This window comes from Prinia subflava, chromosome 5 (assembly GCF_021018805.1).
Source record: "Prinia subflava isolate CZ2003 ecotype Zambia chromosome 5, Cam_Psub_1.2, whole genome shotgun sequence".
NCBI classification, from domain to species: domain Eukaryota; kingdom Metazoa; phylum Chordata; class Aves; order Passeriformes; family Cisticolidae; genus Prinia; species Prinia subflava.
In genome coordinates, this window is record NC_086251.1 from 30,015,002 (window position 1) to 30,035,203 (window position 20,202).

General features: G+C 47.4%; 1 protein-coding gene across 3 annotated transcripts in view; it reads left to right on the top strand.

Annotated features, from left to right (window-relative positions):
• The first annotated feature begins 7,956 nt into the window (after window positions 1-7,956).
• ACTN1 (actinin alpha 1) overlaps window positions 7,957-20,202 on the top strand; it is an 86,577-nt gene continuing 74,331 nt past the window's right edge. For 2 of the 3 annotated variants that reach the window (XM_063398740.1, XM_063398741.1), the window contains exon 1: window positions 7,958-8,213. In XM_063398740.1, coding sequence (XP_063254810.1) covers window positions 8,109-8,213 — 105 coding nt within the window. In that variant the 5' untranslated portion in view covers window positions 7,958-8,108. Of the gene's footprint in view, window positions 8,214-20,202 lie in introns of all 3 variants that reach the window. The other variant, XM_063398742.1, reaches the window with a different exon arrangement.

Here is a 20,202-nt window from a genome sequence, read left to right on the forward strand (position 1 = left end):
ATTCTGAGAAAAGTTTGAATCTGGATCCCAGCCTCACTGACTCAGTATCATGTTCCCCACTCACTGCTGGACCACTGTGTGCTGAGAACAAGCTGACATGTCTGGAAGGCTGTTGGTATGTTTTTCAGCTGTACCAACTACTTTTCTAAAGGGATTAAGCTCTTCCTCCACACCACATTGTGCTAAGCTGTGCCACCTCTGCTGCTGGTAGAGGCAAATGGCTTGGCATCGTACAGAACAAACTGAAAATTTCAGGTGTTTCACCCAGATCTCTCAGGGCAGCTTTAGGAGCATTAGATGATACTAAAGGAGTCTTGATTAGCATCCTGAAGACCACAGATAACAGGTAAGAATCAATCTGCTCCCTCTGCACTTGTTTTAGTTTAGAGCATTTTAGAGCATTCATGTTCTGTTGGTGCACTATGATGAGGGTGGGCTTCTCTAGAGTCACATGGATCTGCATTTTCTTAGCCCTTTATGAACTGTCATTGCAGCTCCATACCCAAGCATGGATTATGAGTGTAGTTTGCAGTTTGATGGCACTGTGACCCATCTCACTATTGAAATAAACAATTGATGCTACAAGCATGAGGAGGTGGAGGAGCCATGAGAGGTACGCTTAAAAGCCAAAACCAGGAGTGAAGCATCTCCAGTCAGGATTTGGAGTGATGGTGAGTTTTGCTGGCAGCTGTAACAGAGAACTGCCACTTCCTTTATGAGGCAGCTGGAAGTGAATTTAAAGCAGTTGTTGTCCATGTGTATATAAATATATTTTTTTCCCACAGCCCCTTTTACCTTACTCATCTCTCTCAGCTGAGTCAGGATCCTGCAGCAGTTGTGCTGCAACGTGCTTTACATATGGGTGTCTGATGAGAATGTCTAGGCCAGGTTCCATATGTCTGATTTTACATTTTTATTTCCCTACAGTTGTAAATACTTTTCTTCAATCATTAGTCTCTTTACAATCATGTTGCTTCATGGTACTGTCTTACCCTCTGAAGCTGATGGTATTGCACAGTATGAAACCAAGTTGGAGGGGATCACAAAAGGTGATACAGGGTTCATTTCCAACCTCATAGTGGGGTTGATTGTCCCTAAAGTTTGGCCTTTCTTATATTTGTCCTACTTGTTCTTTAAAATCTCCAGCAGCAGAAATTCAGCAGCTTCTTTTGGTGGCCTCCTCAAGTTCTTTGCTATCCTGACCATTTGCAGATTCGCTTGTGGCCACAGCAAATGATGTAATGTGTTACTCTTCGCAATAAACTTTTAGGTATTTGAGGACTGGTACTGTGTCTCACTTAAATTTTTCTCTTCCCTAGACCAAACAAAGCCTGCTTCTTCCAGTCTCCTCTCAAAGGTCGGGTTTTCAAGACCTCTGAGCCTTCTTTTTACTTCTCCTTTGGACTCTCTCCAACTGATGTGTATCTGTCTTAAAAACTGGCATCCAGAGCTAGACACAGGACTCCATCCAGAGCCTTACAAATGCTGAGGGGGACAGAAGGTTTGCTTCTTGTGTTCTACAAATGACACTGCTTTGTGCATGCACTTCTGGACGTGGATTTCCTGGGGAAAGGCTTGCAAGAGCTCTGGCATTACCATCTGCCTGCACAGCATTCATGCTTTGCCATGCTGCTGCAATTGCACAGCATTCCCTGGCTGCTGACAGTACAGTCTGTTCCAGATCTGTTGATGTGTGCTCTTCTGTGTTTGCTCTGCATATATAACTCTCACAGCCTCAACTCTCACACCATGCACTTCTCCACAAAGAATTAAAGACTGCAGTACATGCCTGGCCTGCTTGGATCACATTTTGCATTGTATCCAATTTCTACCACTCATCACCCTCCATGGTTTCCCCTACAGGATTATCCTAGGCATGCATCATTCATGGAGTAAAAATTATGAGCAAGTGAACCTCATGCATGGTCAGGTCTTACACCAGCTCTCTGCAGCCTGTCAGGGATGATGGGGCTATGTGACTGCAGCACTGAGCTCTCTGGTGATGCATTTCTGCAGCAGTATCCTGCAGATCTTCCCCCAGGAATGCTTTTTTTGTGCAAAACTGTCCCATCAATGCATGGATGGAGTCTGGAGTCTGCAGAAGCTACAGACCACTGCAGCAGCATGCAAAATCTTGAGCAAGCACCCTCAAAGTGCTTTGCTCTCAACATATCTGAGTGCAGTTGTAGGTTTGTTCAGTCAGGGATTACTGACCCACTGTTGAAACAACTGTGAGCTACAGCTGCATGCCCCTGCCATAGTGGCTGTATCTGTAAGGGACCCAGCACACCCCAGAGCAGTGATGGATGACACAGCAATGACTATTGCTCTGGTCACTGTTACACTCGCAGGTTAGTGGCAGAGCCATGTGGGAAAGAAGCCAGTGCAGTGTGCTGTAGCTGAAGTATGACAAGGCAGCTGCCTTGCTCAGAAGAAATGAAATTTTGTTGGCTTTCTCTCTGGAAAGTGATTCCAAGCCATGGCCAGAAAGGGGTTCTGCTTGAAAACAGCCTGAGGATACCACTGTACAAGTGATATCCTTGAAAATGGGGGAGGGCTGGTTTTTCTTTCAAGCACTGTACTACAAAATAGCAGACTTGCAATTATGGAGAACATCAAAGTGAATGGATTTTAAGTGAAGTTTTTAAGCTGGAGCTAAATAATGATAGGTCTGAGAGCTCAATGACTCTCACATAAAATAGGTTTTCTGTGAAGGCAAGGGTGGAGCCTGGAAGGAGACTAATCCCTGTCATTGCTATTCTCCTACTGTGTTGCAGCTGTCCCCTTTCCAGAAAAATTTCACAGCATTTACCTCCAAATCTTGGCACACTTGTTCCATGGTCAGTTTTGGTGCCTAGGAAGTGAGAGAAACAATAAATTCTGCCTCTTGCCTCTTTAAGCCACAGGCACATCATCAGGCAAGCTCTGTACAGAGAGTGAGAACAAGAGACTCAAACCGGAGTCTCCCTCTTGATGGCAGCAGGAATGATCTATCCTATATTTCATTTGCAGTCTCCAGAGGTAAGCAGGTTCTCCTGCCTTCTTGCTACCATGTGGAAGGCACTGGTTGGCTTTGCCTTTCAGAGCTCTGCTCATGGAGGTGTGTATCTTCTGCACCAGCTGCTGCACCATGGCCTCCCCTGTGCCTCAGGGCAGCATCCTCCTCTGTTTCCACCAGGAGAGGTGGCACTGAGCATGGCCTAGATCAAGTCTTTGGTTTGTACATGGATACACCAGTTGTCAGGGATTTGTGTACTTATGGTATCCAGTTTGTGTGCTCTCTTCTACTTTAGTCCATTCCCTGTCTCTTGTAGGAACATGGAAAGTGCTGTTGTCTTTATCTTCTCTGGTTCCTGAGTCTCTTTTTCATTTGGGCCAGACAAAGGTACTTCTCAGCAGTGTGAAATGGAATGTCCTTTAAAGACTGACAAAGAAAATCAAAAAGACTGGGCAAAAAAAGCCTACAAAGACCTGCCCCTCAGTACAGGGCAACTTGCAGGCAAAACATGAGAAGTACTAACCTTGGGTGACTGAAGGTGTCTATGCCCATATCACAGAATAAGGATGGTAACTCCAGGGAGAAGGTCATTTCACTGTACAGTGTGTTTCATGGGCATCTAACATGACTCTGTCAGTGCCACTGGATGGTTTTACTCCCTATGACCCCCTGCAGAACCAGCTCAGCAGCTGCCCAAGTTACTTTGGTTGCATGATGCTCCTGTGCACTTCTGGGCAGCAAACACCTTTCCCTTCAGGGATAAACTGAGGGAGCAAAGGGGACGTTATTTGAGCATGTTGGTCAAGTAGTTCTTGAAGGATGAAAGTAGAGAGGGGTATGTGATATAGGACTAGAGGTGTAATTCCTGATTCTATTGTTGTTCAAGTGACACTGTGAAAGCAAAGGGATGAATCTAGGGTATATTCTGCTAGAAAAGTAAAATCAGGATTTTTACAGCGGAAAAAAAATTATTTTCACAAAATGACACACATCAAACAATATTAGCAAATATATGAAGACCACTCTATAAGTCACTTTGGTTTTAAAGCTCATGCTCTGAACAAGCATGGTTGACCTCCAGTCAGTAGAAGGAGATAACATCCTCTTCAGCTATTTGTGCAATCCCACAGTTTAGGGTGAAGGACTTGGGAGCCAGTTTCAGAAAATCAGGTAATTGGGTGGGGAAGTAAAGGGAAAGAGGACTTAGGATGGTAGGGTCCTAGTAGAAGAGGAAACACAACTTGAGTCAAGAGGCCCCGAAGGAAAGAAAATGTTTCGTACTTGGGAGCTTCATCTGTGCCTCTTTTTTCTTTTGTCCAAATGCACCATTTCTACCTTGGTCCTTCTTTTTTCCACCCATTCATTGATTACCATGGCAGTTGTTCCATGACACTTCTTAAAAATGTAAGTTCTACCCAATGCCTGGGCCCAAGCCCCTTCTTCTCCAAACCCTGTGAAGCATGGTATACCCCACTGAGCTCAACCAAATTAATGCCTTCATTTCCCAGGGCCTGAGTTCTTACTGGTAGTGTGTCCTGAATTGGTGACATAGAAACTAGGAAAAAGAATTTAACTTGTTGAATTCTCTACTGTGATGGCCCAACATGCAGTTCAAATTTAAGTGCCAAATCTCTGAGCAACAAAGTTTTTGTGCATCTGTAGAATATAAGTACTGAAACTTGGCTGTGAGACTTCCCAAAACAAAAGTCAAGGGCCATTCCAACACAGCCTTGTTCACTGTTGTACAGTGACTGAGCTCACCTGCCAGGCCTCATTACAGAAGCTTATGGATGTTCTTGGCAAAAAACGGGTATGTTCCCTGGGAAGCTCATGACCTGTGGCTAATATGCAAAGCACAAAGAGAATGAGCAGCAAACAGTAACCAGAAATACCCTAATGCCTTTGGGATTGTTCCTCCTTTCATCTGTTGCAGGCTGAAGAAGTAGGATGTACGTCCAACTGTTCCCATGGTGACTCTGTCCCCCGCCCTACAGAAAGCACACTCTCTCTTCATTGGATCAGAAAGATTTTACTGGAGACCCACTTGGTCCAGCAGGGTTGGAATAATGCCCACAGAAATCAGCAGCAATCTTGTACAGAAAAGAACTGTAGAGTAATGAAAGGAAGTAAGGAAGACCAGAGTACTGCTGGGGTTACAGGCACCTCTCCCATCAGCAGCACCGGGCTCTGTTGTGCAGTGCTTCCCTGTCCCATTGCAAGCTTGTCTCTTCCCCTTCATGGTGCTGGTACAACTCTTTCCAAGGGCAAAGGTCAAGTGGATCTGGGAACTATCCCAAGTTTGGAAACAGTCTTTTTGCCCCCCTCACTATTGCTTGTAAGTTCACAGAACTCTGGCCAAGTGCACTCACTTCCTTTTGTTAAGGAGTTTGTAAAAAGCTAATAGTTGGGATGGGCTTAGGAGTGAAAAATTAAGATATTTCCCAGAAATCCAAGAAAGAATTTTGAGAAGCAAGGATGATGCAGTTAGAAATACGAATATCAGGGGCAATTAGGAGAGAGGCTCTAGTACACTAGAAACCTCACACTAGTTCTTGATTTTGTAACAGTCTATTGCACTTATGTTGTCTGTTAAATTGTCTAATCCATCCTTTGCCCTATGCAAGAAGAAATAGGTACATGAACAGGATACTGGCAACTAAAAACATTTTTCTATTTATACTATCACCAGACTCTGTAAGAAATCACTGGGTATATTTCACACAGGTAAGAATAGTAACTTTATGAGTATGGGAACAGTTGCTTTGCAACTCAACTCCACGTAACCAAAGCGGCAGCATCTAGAAGATTCAGCCTCACAGAAACCCACTGCATGTCTCAGGGCTTGGATCTCCATGGTGCTGAGCATTTCCTGGGAAATGCAGAGAATCCCCGCTAAGCAGAAGGCAGTTGAGACCTCTCACCACATTTGTGAAGGTCTGAGAAGTGGCTTTCAATAATGGGCTCTTAAACTATAGGGGCAGTGAAGCCAGTAGGACCCCCTGCCATAATATACAAAGCCTAAAACTTCTCTCAAGGAATGTTTGTTTCCCTCCTCTTTTTTTCCCCCAGATCTCTACCAATTCCTACATTCTTCCATATTTCTCAGGTGGAAGGTCATTTCGTAAATAATAAAAACAAGAAGGGACAAAGCTTTTAGCCATCTTAGTTATTTCTCTGTCATCTGATCTCTGTAGCTGTAGGTTCACAGTTTCTGTTACTGGGGGTTCATCAAATTGTTGTAAGAAATAAAAATTTGCCCTTCTTTAAAATTAGGAATTTTACTGTACTTACATATGTAAATAATCTTTCTTCATCTTGAGTGATGCATAGTAGAATGAATACAAGTCTCTGAATGGTGCAGAACCGTTACTACTCTGATAATTGTATTTGTGTTTTTGATATCCGCAAGTGTAGATAAAGGAGCATCATATGACACATGAAGCCTGAGTACACTACAGAGTACCATTATACCATACATCTGTCCATTATAGTCTGCACAGGTATTTATGCCAAGAAGTAAAGAATATATCCAATTTCACCTCCAATGTTTGTTAAGAAACAGGGAAAAAATAATTCCCCTTTTTTGCCAGTGGAGTGCATTGGTGTAATTTAGGGCTAAAGCCAGCTTGATGTAGAACATTTCAGCTCAATTCAACCTCGTGTTTGCAGCATCTTTCCAGTCCACTCTCAGCTACCCCCTCGCCCACATCCCTGGGCCCCAAACTCTCTGCTTCTCCTGTATTGGATGAATTGGGACACAAGCTCACTCTGCCCTGCATGGTGCTTTAGAACCATGTTTCAAATATGTGTTTCGTTGGGCTTCCTCTAGATTTTGTGAGAGATGCCACAGTGCTTTCAGCGAGACTACCGTTGGAACAAACAATGCTGCTGTCCTTCTTCCCCCTCTACTTGCTTAACTGACAGAAGCCCCTGTCAAGTGTTTGTGCATTGGTACACTCCTCAATGCGATGTGTTTCCCTTCTAGGAAGCTGCTAGCTGAGTCAAACACACTCTGGTTTAGCATTTTCCTGTCAAACAGGATATTTGTGGGCAGACAGCAGGTGGGTCTGGGAGGCCCTGGCACACACTGGATGCCCCACAGCTGCACCTGCTGGCTCCGGGTGTGAGGACTGTGGCAGCCAGTGCTGGCCATCCCAACCTTGGCCAGCGGTTACCAGTCAGGAACAGGATACACAGCCCTTGCTTTTTGCATCCCAGGTGTGAGCACACCTGCACAAGCCCACAAGCTGTGTTTTGAGTTGGGCAGCAGGACTGCGGGGCTCTGCACCCTCACGTCGGGGCCGGCAGGATGGGCGCCAGCTGTGCCACACAAAAATATCCTCACAGTGACAGGATTTGATGCACATGAAGTAGTATGAGAGAAAGTTTAGGTTGGATATTAGGGAAAGTTTTTTCACCCAGGAACTGGTTGAGCACTGGAACAGGCTCCCCAGGGCAGTAGTGGTCAAAGCTCTCGGGGTGACTCTTGGGGTGTCCTGGGCAAGGCCAGGAGTTGGACTCGATGATCCTTCTGGGTCTCTTCCAACTCAGCATGTTCTGTGAATGCCACCCGGATCCGCCCGTGAGGACGCGGCCAATACAGGTTCCCGGGCTTCCGCGCCCCATCCTGCCGCAGAGCCCTGGAAAGACAAATGCCTTCATGGCATGGAGATCATGCCTTCATGGCTGCCCACACCGCACGGCACGGCACGGCACGGCACAAGCACGCAACAGGCCCAGCCCGGCGCAACCGCCCGCGGCGCCCGCCCCACCGGGGAGGTGTCGGGCGGGGCCGCGAGCCCGGCATCACAGCATCACAGCGCACGGATCCTGTGACGGACGCGCGTGTGAAGGCCAATGAGAGAGGGGCTCTCCCTCGGGGGGCGGGGCTGTGCCGGGCGGATCGCGGCCAATGAGGGGCGCGGAGGCGGGCGGTGGGTGGGGCGTCCCGTCCCGCCCCCGTGGCGCTGCGCGCGGCCGAGGCGGAGAGGTGGGAGCGGGCGCCGCTGCCGCGCGCTCGGGCTGAGCGGCCGCGGGGCCGGGACGGGCACAGCGGGCAGCGGCAGCGGCGGGACGCGACGGCACGGGACGGGCAGCAGCGGCCGCAGCCATGGATCACTACGACCCACAGCAGACCAACGACTACATGCAGCCGGAGGAGGACTGGGACCGGGACCTGCTCCTCGACCCAGCCTGGGAGAAACAGCAGAGGAAGGTGGGCGCACCGCCGTCCTCTCCCCTGGCGTACATCCCGTGGGGCTGCCGGGACCCGGCCCCGCCGCCCCCTCCACCGCTGCGGCGGGGCCGGTGCGCGCCCGGCCGAGGGCTGCGCGGCGCGGCGTGGCCGGGCGAGGCGGCGGGGACGCGGGGGCGGGCGGGGCGGGCAGGTGATGGCGGGGCGGGGAGGGAGGTGCCGCGGCGGGTCCCCCCGCAGCAACAGATGTCGGCCGGGTCACCGACTCCCGGCCCGCAGGTGCGCCCGGGCGGAGCGAGGACGGCGGCGGGCGGCGGCGGGGCCCCTCCGCATCCCCCCCGCATCCCCGCCGCCACCCTGCCCCGGCCCCGCCGGCCGGCGGCGGGACAGTAACTGGCTTCTAGTTTGAATGGTGTGGTTTAGGGCAGGGCTTGTGCCGAGCTCATGTCCAAAAATGGTAACATTCGGCCCTTTTTTAAACCGAACGGGTGGCGGTGGGGAGGGGAGCTCAGGAGGAGCCTCAGCCTCGCCGCTTGCTAGTTATATATTTTTTCCCCTCCTCCTTTAAGCCAAAAGCATCCTGTATTAGATCACTCAGGAATTCTAATCCCCGAAACATTTCCGTTTTAGTCACTCTATCAGACAAATCAGACAACAGTAAAGCAGAATTTGGAACGACACTCATGCTGGCATGGCAGGGGCACTTCGGGTGCAGCAGGCTCCCGCTGGCTTCGCAGCCAGTCACTCATTCTCTCAGGGCTCGTGGTTCGGGTCGTGCCATACTCCTCTTGCTGTAAGCAGGCAGAATAATCCCAGACCTTCCATGAGAGGGGGATGATACTGCTTTTTTAGGCACAAATGATATATTAACATATATAATGTAGCCTGAGATGTGAGGCTTTCTGTAGAAAGCTGGGAACAATTGGGAAGGAGAGCACAACAGTGAGAGGATGATTATTCCTCTTTAACCCTTCTCTCTTCCCATCCTCCACTTCCAGATCAAAGTGTTTCAGGTTTTCCTGTACAGAGCTGTCTGAAATGGTGCCACTGAGAAGTTTTTCCCCTGGAGTCTGATGAGTTAATTGAAGGTGATAACTATAGAGCTGCTGTCAGTGGTTTCCTTGCTCAGGGACTTGAGTACTCAGAGTAAGCAGCATGAGAACTAAAGTATACGAATAAGGACATTTACTGGAGAAAGAGTTGATAGTGTGTGACGTTATATTTCGGCAAAGGAAAAGCGAGGAATGCAGTCTTGGTCTGGGCTGTGAGCTCTTATTGGAAGTCAGAACTCTATTCCTTTGGGGAGGGAAGTTTCTTCCTTTTCAAAAGATCTGCCTGGCTGCAATCTCTGTTTCCAGTCCTATGCCTGGCCAATACGTCTAGAAACAGCTATTGGGGCCCAGAGCAAGATCGCCAGCCTTGCTGGCGGGCTGTGAAGGGAAACGATTGTCATGCTGTGGGTTTTTTTGCCTTTTACGGTGCAGGGTGAGGTAAAATACTTTATACGTAGGGGGACCATTGGTTTTGTTCTTAGAAGCAGAAGTGGAACCTTTGGACTCAAAAGAAGTCTTAAACCCAAGGTTGTTGTACATGCTGTAAATGTCACATTTTTTTAGTATTACCTCCTTCCAGGAGACTTTAAGTCCTCTTGGTCCTATCACAAGAGGGTGACAGAGAGCTGTTCTGTTAACGTGGGTTACTTGTGCAGAGGGAGGAGGCCAAGAGGGAGTTTTAAGTAATGAAAGCCAACATGCTGTGCTGGTCAATGGCTGCCAGTTGAATTTGATGTGCTGGGAGTCAATCGCCGCTTGCTGGACTGGAGGACTCTATGTTACTGGTGGTGGGGTGGGATCACTTTGTCGTAGCTCTTTCTGCTGATGGACAGCTGAAGTTGTTCCCTTCTGCAGTGGATGCAAGCTCAAAGTGTTTTGGTGACCCACCTCTCCGGTGTCTGTAGTTAGGAGGATCAGGAGTGATGGCTGTTCCCAGTTACAGCCCAGTCGCATCAGGATAATATCCCCTCAGAGGGATTGGTGACTGCACCCCAGCCTGGGCAGACTGTGCATGTGTTGAGGGACAGTCTTGCTCCTCTTCTGGAGGTCTGAATGTGACCAAAAGCCCTGTTGGAGTCTTGGGGCTTGCTTCCTTCAGATGTAAGGAGGTAACAGTATCTACCAAGAAAAAAACGTGCGAAGTGCGGTGAGGTAAAACTGTCACTCCTTCTTACCTGTGAAATGAAATCACTGCTGTAATTAAAGTTAAATGTTCAGTACAGTACATGTTAGTTAATAGCTTACTGAGATGAATAGGAGAGATTCATGCCTACCAAATATTCCTGTAGATTCTTTTCAGGCTCAGTCTTTTCTTGTTGACTCACATGTTTTAGGTTTTTCTTCACCTAAGTCTGATTTAAGTCCTACTGAATTATCGTCGTTATTATTATTTATAACACTGAGGCCAGCTGGTGAGGCAGACTTGAAACTTTTCTTCTTGGGCCTTCTCTGGGAGCAAGGACAGCATGTCTAAAGTGGTGGCACAGCCAGTAATGCAGCCAATATCTGTGCAAGAAGTGTCCGTGTCTTGCCGGCTGTTCCCAGCCAGCCCCTCGTGTCCTGGCTCAGGAAGGCTCTGTAGGCTGCAGATAGCTGTGACACATTGCTGTCCTGCCAGACTTCGTGCAGCTGGGACTAATTGAGACTTGGGCAGCCAGCAGTCTAGCAATGTTACTCAAATAGGGGTTAAGGTCCAGCTCCCCTTCTGCCTGCATGGGCCCAGCAGAACTCACGGCAGACATCAGAAGTGGGAAGATCTACTGAATTTTAGTAACGTCTTCTACAGGAGCATCATAAGGGCAAGTTTGCTGAGCTTTTGGGAGCCAGTTTGCAGGTTTCCTACCTGTGCTGAGACAGACAGTACAACCTTTGCTGTCTGGAAAAGTGCTTTGAAATGGGTAAACAGGCAAACTGCAGAATGAATTTCATATTTGAAGGGTGAAAGTTGGCCTCCTGAATATGATACAGAGGAGAAGCACTGGTTTCACACCTCTTCATACCTGCCCCTTCCTGGGAAGCTGCTGTTTTACAGTGTAGGGATAAAGTGACAGTTCCTTTGAGGAAAGCAGTTTTCCATGTGTGAGCAAATTTTTCATGTCCATAAGAAGTGACTCACCGAGAGATTTTAGAGGTCGACACAGTATTGCTAGTCTTAAGCAGCAAAAAAAAAACCAACAAAAAAACCGTTGTGCAGAACAAATTCAGCTACTTTTCACCTGATATAAGCCTCTGCACAACCTTTTGTGCAGAAACAGAGGGTCTATCCTGGGGATTAAAATACTTTCTCCTTTGAACCGCATCTCAGTAGTTTGAACTGTTGAACTCATCCCAGCAGTTTCTTCGAACAGCCTGATTTTTTTTCCTCTGCCTTCTCTTCTTTCCTGTCTGGAGTCAAGCCTCAAAGTAGCACTAGCCAAGGCATAACGAGACTGATCCTACAGCTTCCCAGATTTGCAAAGCAAAACTTACTGCAAGCGAGTTGCAATGGATTCACCTAGCTATCAAGATAGACAAGCTTGCCTATTAAAAAGTACATATCTAGGTGTTTAGTGGCCAAGAGATTGTCACTTGTGGCCACAAGGAGGTTTCTGCCTCCTGATGACACGTTACCAGCTGCAGCATTCCAACTTTTCATGGTGGGCTGGTGAAGCAGCTGGGCTTGGTGGGAGGGACTAGGTGAGCCAGTTGGCGTTCAGCACGCCTGGCTCATCTTCACAGATGAGGTGGAGGGTGGTGAGAAGGACAGTCTCCTGCCACTGTCTCCTTAGTGTCAGAAGTAGCACTGGGGTGGAGCTGGGCTTGTTTGGGGGTGCTGGTAAGGGGTCAGCCTTTCAGGTCCTGCATACAGCTGGCACTCATGTGGGCCATTGTTTAATGAGCTCGTTGCTCAAGGTACAGCTCTTTCAGGTTTATTTTACAATCTGGCCTGAAGCAACTTGTCTCAACTGTAGAACTGGCAGGGAAACTTTAAATGCCAAATTGCTTTTTGACCTGACAACTGCTTTCTTAAGTAGGAAAGTAGGAAGCAGTGTTCATTTGCAGTGTGTAGAAGATAGCCATATGCTATCTTTATGCTGTCTTTTAGCCATATGCTAACTTTAGTGGTCTAAGGAATGATAATAATGTTTGTTTTTATTAAAAAAATCAAAAATGATGAAAAAAAAATCCAGTTGATGAAATGAATGTGTTTTGTGCTTTATCCACTGCCTTGCCACGTTGGCATCTCTGACAATGTGGCAGTAAATGATATCTCATGCTTAGAGAACTGGACTGGTCAGATTTATGCTGCTGCAGAAGCAGTGATAACACAGACCTTGGTAGTACCTTTTCTGCACCAAAGAAGTGCTTACATAGTTTTTCATGTTTTTTACAGAAATCTCCTGTTAGAAACTCAAGTCTCCTTAAACCTCTCTCACTACTCTGTGCCATGCACTGCAAGTAAAGATACACATAAATATAAGGGTAAAAAAAAAGCCATGGGTCTCATGCCCTACTGTGTCTGCATCCCACAGGCCTTACTGTTCTTATGATTTGAATTTTGCTGTTCTAGTCACCTCTCTGAGGTGTTGTTGTTAATGATAGAAAGTTCCCATTAAATGGGGCCATCATGGAAACACCCCACCTCCAAGCCTGCTAGTAAGCATGCTACAATCAGGTGATATGAGCGTGACTGTTACCTCTGGCAAAATGTAAAAGCCACAATTACAGCTTCTTTTTCACTTGGATTGAGTGTACTCTTGCCTAGATAGGGTCTATTTTGAGAAAGGTATCCACACTTCCAGGAAGTTACTGTTGTGGTAGCTGCTGTGGACCCACAGAAAGGTGTGATATCCCTCCTAAACTGAAGTTTGCTAAATTTTTTTTCAGTGCCATCATAGATTCAGCCATGAGGTAAAAAAATGTGCAATGTTGGTGAATGCACTGCATTGTGTTGCTCTGCTCCTGGTGTGGCATTGCATAGTACTCTGTGTGGGCCAGAGCAAGGGATGGTCCTTGCATGGTCTTCACAGGCTGAGTGTGCTGCAGGGAAGGTGGTCCTGATGCACCTGAGTATCCTGTGTGCTTTATTTCACTCTGACCAGTACTGATACAGAAGCAGAATAGTGAAATTTATAAGGATGCTTGGCTCAGCTGCTCTTTTGCAGGCAGGCAATACAGGTCACCAGATATCTCCTGTCTTTCAGATCGAGCTTTTGTTGTTTAACATAGGTAGCTTGTTGCCAGATACTTGCTTTTTAAAACATTAAGCTTAAGAGTTGCTCTGGGGAGCTCTGAAAATATCTGGCTTTGTAGATCAGTTATTTGTCCTTGAGTGTGGGAGCTGCCTCATACTTTCTGTGATCAGTTTTCATCAGGATGTGCGTGTTTGGTTTTTTTAACAAGAGCATTATTATTCATTGTAACCCCATGGTGGATGATGAATGAGGCATGTGCGTTTTGCTGTGACTTACCCTCCTATTCAGAATCCTGTGGAAGCAGGGGGGTCTAAGGAGAAAGCAGGCATGGGTTAAAAAGGAGACTGCAGATTCTTTCAGGGGGAGTCTGTAACAGATTCCAAGGATCAGTTTATGAGAACATGGTACTCACCAATCTGTACTGAACTTATCCTTCCAGTCCTCTAGGGAAGCGTGAAACACCTCAAAGGCATCCAGCTACCAGCCCAGTGATGTAAAGTATGTCTGTCTGGGGAATTTCTTGCTGACTGCTTGAGGCAACCAGTTTAAATTCTTGTGCATGTGATTTAGTAATGACATTTTTTCGGTGCATTGAATGCAAAGGCGAGAGAGGATAACATTGTTTTCTGCCCTGACCACTTGCAGTACTCATAGCTTGGGGCATGTGGCATGCTACTTGGGGCATCCTTAGGTAGAAGCTGTTTGGAAATCAATTTTGTTGTGTGTCGGGTCAGAACTTGTCCCCTCTTGTCCCCTCAGAAGCATATGCTTTTGTAAGAGATGGTGTTGTCTGTGTATAACTCAAGTATAACTGGGTGGTAACTGAGAATGTGGGACAGTAAACCTGCTCAGGAAAAGCGTTCATGGACACTGGAATCACACTTTCAGAAACTGTGTGTGTTGCAATGGTGACCCAGTGAATGGTACCCGGAGGAGCAGGGTTCAGTTGGCCTCCCCAGCCAGTTTGTGATCCTGTGTGCTTTTCTGTGGCGACTCACTGGAATCCACCAAAAACTTTGACCTGGAGTTCTTAAGGCTGGCACAAACAGCAGTGACAGAGATGGTGAAAACTTCCATGGCTGTGCTGGTGAAGGACAGAGTATTTTCCATCTGGCTGTGGATTATCACTGTTGTGCCTGACACTTAGGCTGTTCTCTGGGGTGCGCTTATGCTCTTGGAGAATGGCTGTGCTCTCTCTGACAATGAGGTGCAGAAAGCAGTCAGTGTAGAAAAGAGGCTGGAGAACTGTCTGGGGAAACATTGGGAAGCTGCAAAAATACAACATACAATGGACTGGTCTCACTTTAATGTGTTGTGTCAGCCCCAGGGGCTTGCTGGATGTAGTGCTGTGATTTTTAGAGGTATTTTGTGTTTAGTCTAAGAAATGGTGTTTGAGGAGGACGGAAGACAGTGCAACAGTTTGCTCTTCTTTTGTATGAGAATATAAAACTGATTTCTTGCCCTGTGTGACTGTTGGAAGCATGATGGTTATCATAAGGAATGTGCTTAGCATGACTTCTACAAATCTTCCATAGCAGTGTAAAACCCTGTTATCCCATCAAAGCAATAAGTGAACTGTGCCTGAAGGGGGAGAAAACAGGTGGAATACATGACAAGTGCTAGGGTGGGAAAAACATAACCTCGGCAAGAAAGGCAGTCGTCTTTTCTTCAGAGGCATGTGCTCTAACTCGGGCGTTTTGGGGCTGAAGCATTGTTACTCAGAGATTGAATCTGTGGGGATGAGTTGGTGAGGAGTGGTGAGATAGACTTGTCAGCAGCAGTACTGTCTGTCTGGTGTTAGTCATGCCAGAAGAGCCTTCTATTGAAGTCTGTAGAACCACCCACCACTTCATTTTGACCTTGGCGCATGAGACTGACATACAGGTTCCCAGTAGTCACTCAGATCCCTGAGACAGAACTGGGATCTTCTTGGGCCAGTCCAATAAATGTTTAGGTGAACAAAGGTGCTAGCATTAATATGATTAATTAAAAATTAATTAATAATATGATTAATTAAATTACTTCCAGTTCCCTTCCTGCCATTGCCTTCCTTGCTCTTGTTCCCCTACTGTATGAGAGCAGAAGTTGGTCATAGGATGTGGTGTGGCCTGTGGTGTGGCCAGTTTAACCTCTTGGCTCCCTATTAGGCACTAAAGCAGAACCATTTTTTCCCCATGCTGGTTTCCTGTCGTTTTGTCTTTGCTGTTCAGCTGGCAATGAGTGTATCTTACTGGTAAGGGCTGGGTCAGGCCTTTGAAAGCCAGCTCTTGTATGTACTGTAGCTTACTGTCTTCATGCTTTTACCTGTGATTGTCCTCTGCTTCCAAATCCATGGCTGCTTTGAAGCACTACAACGTGAATGAGGCTCTGCAGAGACATTCTCAGCCCTCAGTGTTCTCAAACAGCTCCCATTGGCAGGGCTGGGGGTATGCATGCATAAACAGAGGGGATTTTGGTCTTTTATCCAAATGAGTCTTTGATTTGTCATTCTACCTTTGTAGACTGTACCTTTGTGTTCAACCTTGTGGTGTGAGAAATGACAGCAAACCTGTCATTTTTCTATTGTATTAGAGCCAAAATAGGAAGTGTTGGCAAGTGCAAGGACCGTGTCTTGGCTATATTCACTACAGTGAGCACCACTAATGTGTGTCTCCGTATCACCTCTCTGTCAGTCAGATTGGAGTGGTTTCAAGTAGACCTCTGAATACCAGCAGTCCAGGGCTACTGGGAGCACCAGTGTGGATAGTTCATAGGTAGGTGAGGCTGCAGGGCAGGGCTTCTTAAGCAAATTTTTCCACATCCTCCTAGATGGCTTATGTGGTCAGTGGGGAGGAAGAGATGACTTGATAGATCAGCTGATTGCTTCTTTGTCAGTCTGCTTGACTTTGCAGTGGCTATGCACTGCTGCAGTGTCGGGCCTGCCCTTCAGGATAGCACAGGTGGGCTCTGCTTGTGTTTCCTATGCATGGCCCTCATTTTTCAGAGGGACCCTTGTGAAATCTTGTATGTGTCACACAGCATAGTGTGAACGGGCAGCTGGTTTGCTCTGCGCCTTCCATGAACACAGTGCTGGATGGCTGGAGAAGTTTCACACAGAATACTGATGTTTCCTTTTATAACACTGAGGATGACCCTCATGTCCTACAGAGGTGCTGAACCAAGGCCAATTGGCAGTAGAGAGAGGACTTCTTTCCATGTCCTTTGGATCAGGCAGCCGGGGCACTTGCTACTCCTCACTGCAGCATATGATGATGCTAAGCATTTGAACTCCACTGCTGCTGTAAATGGAAGTTGTGCTGTTACATCTTCCCTGCAGGAGCTAGCCCATAAAGGCCTCTGAGAGATGTGAGAGAGTGAGCGGACCATGTATGGGCTCTGCATCCTAGCTGAGTGCTCTTGTCTTCATCATGGAAAATGATGTGTACATCCTAGAGCCCTGTTTCCTGGCCAGATTCTTTGGCTCTACAGCAGCCGAGTTTCTCTTGCTGCCCAAGTACTCACCTGTAATCCCCTTCATTTGCTGTATTTAAATCTACCCTTCAGTACATATTAAATGTATTATCCCCAAGAAAACTGTAAAAAGTGACTCCATGGTTGAAAAAAAGCAAGCTAATTTCTTAACTGCTAAACAGTGCCAAAAAAAGGAGGCCATTTAAATCTGTTTAGACCATATCTATGCCAGACTTTATTGCAACGGAAAATACTTAATTTCCTAAGGAAAACTTTGACTGTAGCCAAAATCAGTTCCAAAATTTTAAGCGCATTTATGCTTCCGGGTGAATTTCCTACATGTCTTACCTGGTTTAGGAGATGTGGACATATCCAACTTAAGAAGTAGAGGAGAGCGGTAGCCCAGGTGCAAGCATGTGGTGGTTAAGAGGAGTGTGGAGGTGGGTTTGTTCAAGCCTCTGCCTTCCCTCTAGCCCTGCTTGCAGTATTGCTGTACAAGAGGATCATTTCCAGAGGAAGCGTTTGTCTTGGCCCCCTGGTTGCGCACACAAAGCGAGAGACCCTGTGCTTCGTCAGTGCTTGCTCATCAGGCAGCCTTGGGAGCGGCGCTTGCGGGCGGCTGCGCTGTGCAGAGAGGGCTGGGTGCAGTGCGGTAGTACGGTCGTGAACACCAACGTTTCAGTCTGTTTCAAAATGGTCAGCATGTGGAAACTTGCTGTTTCCCAAGGGTTTTGTTGGGCCGTTGGGGAAATCTGGCCAGAGATGAGACTATTTCCAGCTGTGGTGAGCCAAGTGTGAACTCACTCTGGGCAAGATGCCCAGATCCACTGGTTTTCTCTTGCCAGAAATTCTCGCCCTCCAGCCAGCGATACCAAGCTCAGTTTCTGCCAGTCCTCAGCTGAAGACCTCTGAAAGGAAAAGAGAACAAGGCGACCAAGCAGAGAAAGATACTGCTGAGGGGAGCAAGGGGAATAAGTAAAGACCTTATGAAGGGGGTACAATGGTGGTGTGCTACCACTGGGTGTTGTGGGTGAGGGCTAGCAAGACGTGTAGAGACTGCCTTTCCTAGGGTGAGTAGAGATATAGAAGTGTCTGGTGGTGGTGCCAGGGATTGGTTTTTCTTGGTTAGGCAGAACTACCTGACTGAAAGGGCCATGGCATACTGCTGGCAGTACCATCAGGGTAGTCACCTGTGAATGAGTATTGTTGCTTTTTATTGTAGTTTCAACACACTGGAGATTTCTTCTGTAAAGTAGAGTATTGCTTTCCTCTTTTGTGGAAGGTGCCCTCCAAGGTGGCAGAGGCTGTGTATCTGGTAATCTTGCCTTCTATATATCTGAGAGTCTTCTTGCATTTCTCAGAAAAGGCATGGCCACAAAAAACTTCATCTTCCAGAGCTGGCAGGCCTTCTTGTTGCAGTATTTCCACTAGGATAGGACTTCTTGCAGGGATCCATTGGTCCAGTTACTTTTCTGCAGGCTGCTCTGCAGTGAGACTCTGTGAAAGAGTGAGGAGGTGTGTATGTGTCAGGTGTGGAGGGAGTCTCCCTCCCCATTACTGGGATTTCTGGTCTTCCCAATGCTGGCAACATTTGCTAGTGAAAGGAAATTTCTGTTCTTTTTAATGAGTGCCTTTGGCTTTTGGTCGTGAGTGGTTGCATTTAGCTGTTTGGTTCAAGCTAGCAGGTCTCTCTTAAGACTTTCTAAAAGGCCTGTATTCATGATTTGCATGCTGAAACGAAGCATCTCAGGCATGATACCATGACAGTAACTTAGCATGCACACACCTGCCTGCATCCTGTCTTTTGGGTCCAGTCATGGAGAGGTGTTGGAGCACATGGGATCAGCACATTAACAGAAGACCTTCTGTTCCTGCAAACACACCTCCTCCAACGCTGATAATTTTCATGTGCCAGCATATCATTTAGTGACACATTACACAGCTCCTTGCTGTTGCAGCTTGTTGCAAATAGTCTGACCCAGCCAGCTACTAACAGCCTCCTACAGGGTGGACTGCTGAAATCTTTCTATCCTAAACCAAAAGGAGTATTTCCCTCCCCCTCCTATAGTGGCTTGTTTCTTTAAAGCTGTTAGCTGGCCATAATCCAATCATTACTACTGTAATTAGTGAACTGCTTACAGTAATTAAAGCACTTGAAGCAGAATATCCTCTGATTGCAGAGCTTGGAACAACTTCTGCCTGCAGTCCTGTGAGAGGTCCTGCTGATGTCGCAGAGGTGGGTGCAGGGGACATAGGGCAAGCCTGGCGCAGCTGCCACACTGCCCTTGTGCCGAGCCCCAGCAGGCGCCGTGTGGCCTTTCCACAGCAGGAGGATGCCTCGGAGCCCCGTGGGTGTGAGCTGGTGTGCCTAGTGTAGGGTGGTGATCTGCTGGCAGAAAGGAGCCTTCTTTTCGCCAGCTGCGGCAGAAGATGGTGGCATTGGGTGGAACTCTCAGGGCAGCTGGTGGCATTGAAGGTGTGATGTATTAGTGCTTAACGTTTGGTTTATACAGGGTAGAAGATCACTGTCACAGCAGGCTCAGTGTCTTCTTGCTGTCAGGGTACCCTCTTGTCCCAATGTGCGGTGCCTGTGCCCTCCCTCCACCTCCCAAAGCCTTAACTTCATAGGCAAGGCCAAGGGACTTTAGCTTCTGGCCCTGCAAATTCATTCCTGAAGGGTTTCCAGGCAGACGCATCCCTCACTGCGTTCTTCAGCCACTTCTCTTGGGAGCAATGAGACAGCTTTCCTGAGGTCTTCACCTGCTCTCCCCTTCATACCCTGACAGGAGAGCAGTGTCAGCAGGCCTGTCTCTGGCCTTTGTTCTGTTTCCTCATGTTTACCTCCTGAGATGAAGTCTGCTGTAACTTGAGCTTTTCCTTCTTGGGGAGGAGGAGGGCCATGGTGAGGATTAAGTGTGGGCAGCTTTTGAAATGGAAGGCCCTGCTGGATGAGGAGGAGTGAGGGTGGGTGACTACATGCAAGTACAGCAAGCAGAGGCTGTACAGTGGTAAAATACCTCGTTCCCAGCTGGCAGGCATGCTGTACTCGGCAGCTGAGGAGGATATTTGTAGACAGTTGGCCTGTGAGGGGGTCAGAAAAATGAAATGTCGTTCTGGACTAAGGAGGAAGTTTTTAAAAAAACACCACCAACAGCAAAACCCAAACCAAACAAACACAACTACTACTGCCACCCTCAACCACTGCCCCCCCCCAAATAATACCAAACATGTCCACCCAAAACCCACTCCCCTTGCAGGGTTTTAATTTTGCTCTTCAGCAATTATTGTGCGGTCTCTAGGCTTTATTCTTATGTGGTGCTGGGTAATAGAGGC